This window comes from Amphimedon queenslandica, unplaced genomic scaffold, assembly GCF_000090795.2.
Source record: "Amphimedon queenslandica unplaced genomic scaffold, v1.1 AMPQUscaffold_12448, whole genome shotgun sequence".
NCBI classification, from domain to species: Eukaryota; Metazoa; Porifera; class Demospongiae; order Haplosclerida; family Niphatidae; genus Amphimedon; species Amphimedon queenslandica.
The window spans coordinates 19,300-21,524 of NW_003547315.1; the positions used below are offsets into that span (position 1 = coordinate 19,300).

Consider the following 2,225-nt stretch of genomic DNA (forward strand, 5'->3'; position numbering starts at 1 on the left):
TCACAGTTTACACAGGTAAACCAAAGTTTATATTACTCCAGAAAATTTTTGGGGGGACATTGCCCCCCCTGGCCCCCCCATAGATCCGCCACTGGAAAAGATGGTCATAGATAATCATCCACACCCCAGCTGCAACATGACAGCTGAGTGAGTTATTCCACCGTACCTGGTTCTAATGGACCGAGACCTCTACTATCTATGCTGTGACTAAGTCTGATGGTAGACACTAGTCATAGGACTCAGCTGAATGCACTTCTGTCTTCATGGCAATGGAGGGGCAAGCGCCCCTGGCTCCTGAAAGCAAAACTTAGAAAAACGGCAGTTGCCAATGGGTGAGAATATAATATTCCTATGATAAAATGCTATATAAGCCAAAACAGCAACCAAAGAGCTTACAGAATAGATAAATAGAGTATACTGAAACAAAAGGACAGCTCAAAGTGGTTCTCAGAGCTAGAATGGCTGGATAAAAGAGAAGATTGTTCAGCCTGTCTTCCGCCATTTTACCACCATTTCTGTGGTCTGTGGCACTCTGACTCTGTGGAGCGTTAATTAGAATTGCTTAAGGTCCATATTCACGGCATTCAGGTCAAAACATATCCCCACCCATCTAATCATGAGCAAAAAACAGGCTAGTGAAGAGCAGCAAAATGTCAAAAAGGAGTTGGAAGCTCTGAAGCAGTATGAAAAGAAGCTTCAGCATGCCAAAGAGGCCCTGAAACCAAAGGATGAATGTGATGAAAGCGAAATAAAAAGTAAAAACAATATGTTATATTATATACATAATTTATGTATATATGACATATGTACTTAAATCTCGACTTAAATAGAACTAGAAGATATTATCAAAGACACAAAAGATACAATGGAGAAGAATGAGGATGAGATAAAACAAATGAAAAAAGGTTTCTAGTTAAGTTATTTTATATGCATATGTATAGCTTACACAGATCACGATGGTCTAATTGCCACACAAATTGTGCAGGTCCAATTATTGGAGGAAGAGGTAAAAAAGCAGATTCAAGAGTCAGAGGAGAAGCTTAAAAAAGAGCAGCAGAAATTTAACAACAAAGTGACAAGACGTGAAATGGAAGAACAAACCCAGCAAAACACTGAAGTTACTAAAGTGTCTATGAAGACCACCACATTTATTCAAAAAGTTTCAAAAACTGTCAGGTCTGTTGCTGGATTAAGAGGGGAAACTGATCCAAACCAAGAAGAAGTTAATGGTAGTACTGAACAGAAGAAAAGAACACAAAAAATGACTGAAGAAGAAATGAAGCTACAGGAACTTAAAAAGCAAAATGATCAAAGTAATCATGTATATTCACATTAAATCATTAATCATTATTTTTGTAGGTCTAAGGGAGAGAGACGAGCAAATTAAAAATCTTAAGGAAGAATTACAAACCAGAGACTCTGAAATAAAGGAATTGAAAGAAGCCTTCGAGCAACAGCTAAGAGAAAGTATAGACTATCATTCACAAAAATATTTTACATTATTTTCTTTCAAAGAGTCCCAATCTCAAAACACATCAACTGGTTGGACTGGTTTTATTGCCAAATACTTTCCTTTGAGAAAAACCATCGATCAGTTGGAAGCTAAAAACAAAACAATGTCTGACCAACTGCAAGAGGCAGAAAATGCTTTAGAACAAGAGAAAATGGAGTCTATGAGGAAAGATGCTCAACTAATGAAGCAAGAACAACATTATGAAGAAAGACTGAAAGGTATACTGTATTGTAGGTGTGTAACTATATTATATAATTGTTTTGTAGAACAAAGTGCAATAATGACATCGAAAATTCTGAAGCTGCAAGAAGAAAATGAAAAGCTCCGTCAGAAACTAAAAGAAGCAGAGGCCTCATGGAAAAAGGAAATGGATGAATTGAGAGCCACTCATGCTAACGAAATAAATGAATTGAAAGCCATTCTAGCTAAGGACAAAGAGGATACAGACAAAAAAATAACTCACTTACAAGAAGAAACCAGACAACTTTCTAGGGTTATAGCAGAGCAGAAAAAGATAGATCAAAAGGTGGAGGACATGGGTCAAAAGATAATGGAGGGCATGGGTCAAAAGTTGGAGGAAATGGGTAAAAAAATAACGGAGGACATGAGTCAAAATTTGGATCAGAAGATGAAAAGTATGGGTCAACAGTTGGAGGATATGGATCAAAAGGTGGTGGATGTGGATCAAAAGATGGAGGACATGGGTCAAAAG

The 2,225-nt window shown here is 37.3% G+C and overlaps 1 protein-coding gene across 1 annotated transcript; it reads left to right on the forward strand.

Annotated features, from left to right (window-relative positions):
- Window positions 1-616: 616 nt before the first annotated feature.
- On the forward strand, window positions 617-2,217 carry LOC105314854 (golgin subfamily A member 6-like protein 22; the record flags this gene model as incomplete). The annotated part of the gene is made up of 6 exons (XM_011409251.1): window positions 617-755; window positions 831-905; window positions 951-1,313; window positions 1,360-1,467; window positions 1,516-1,731; window positions 1,780-2,217. Coding segments are annotated over exons 1-6 (1,339 nt in total), but the record flags the coding sequence as incomplete, so codon positions are not given.
- Window positions 2,218-2,225: the final 8 nt, after the last annotated feature.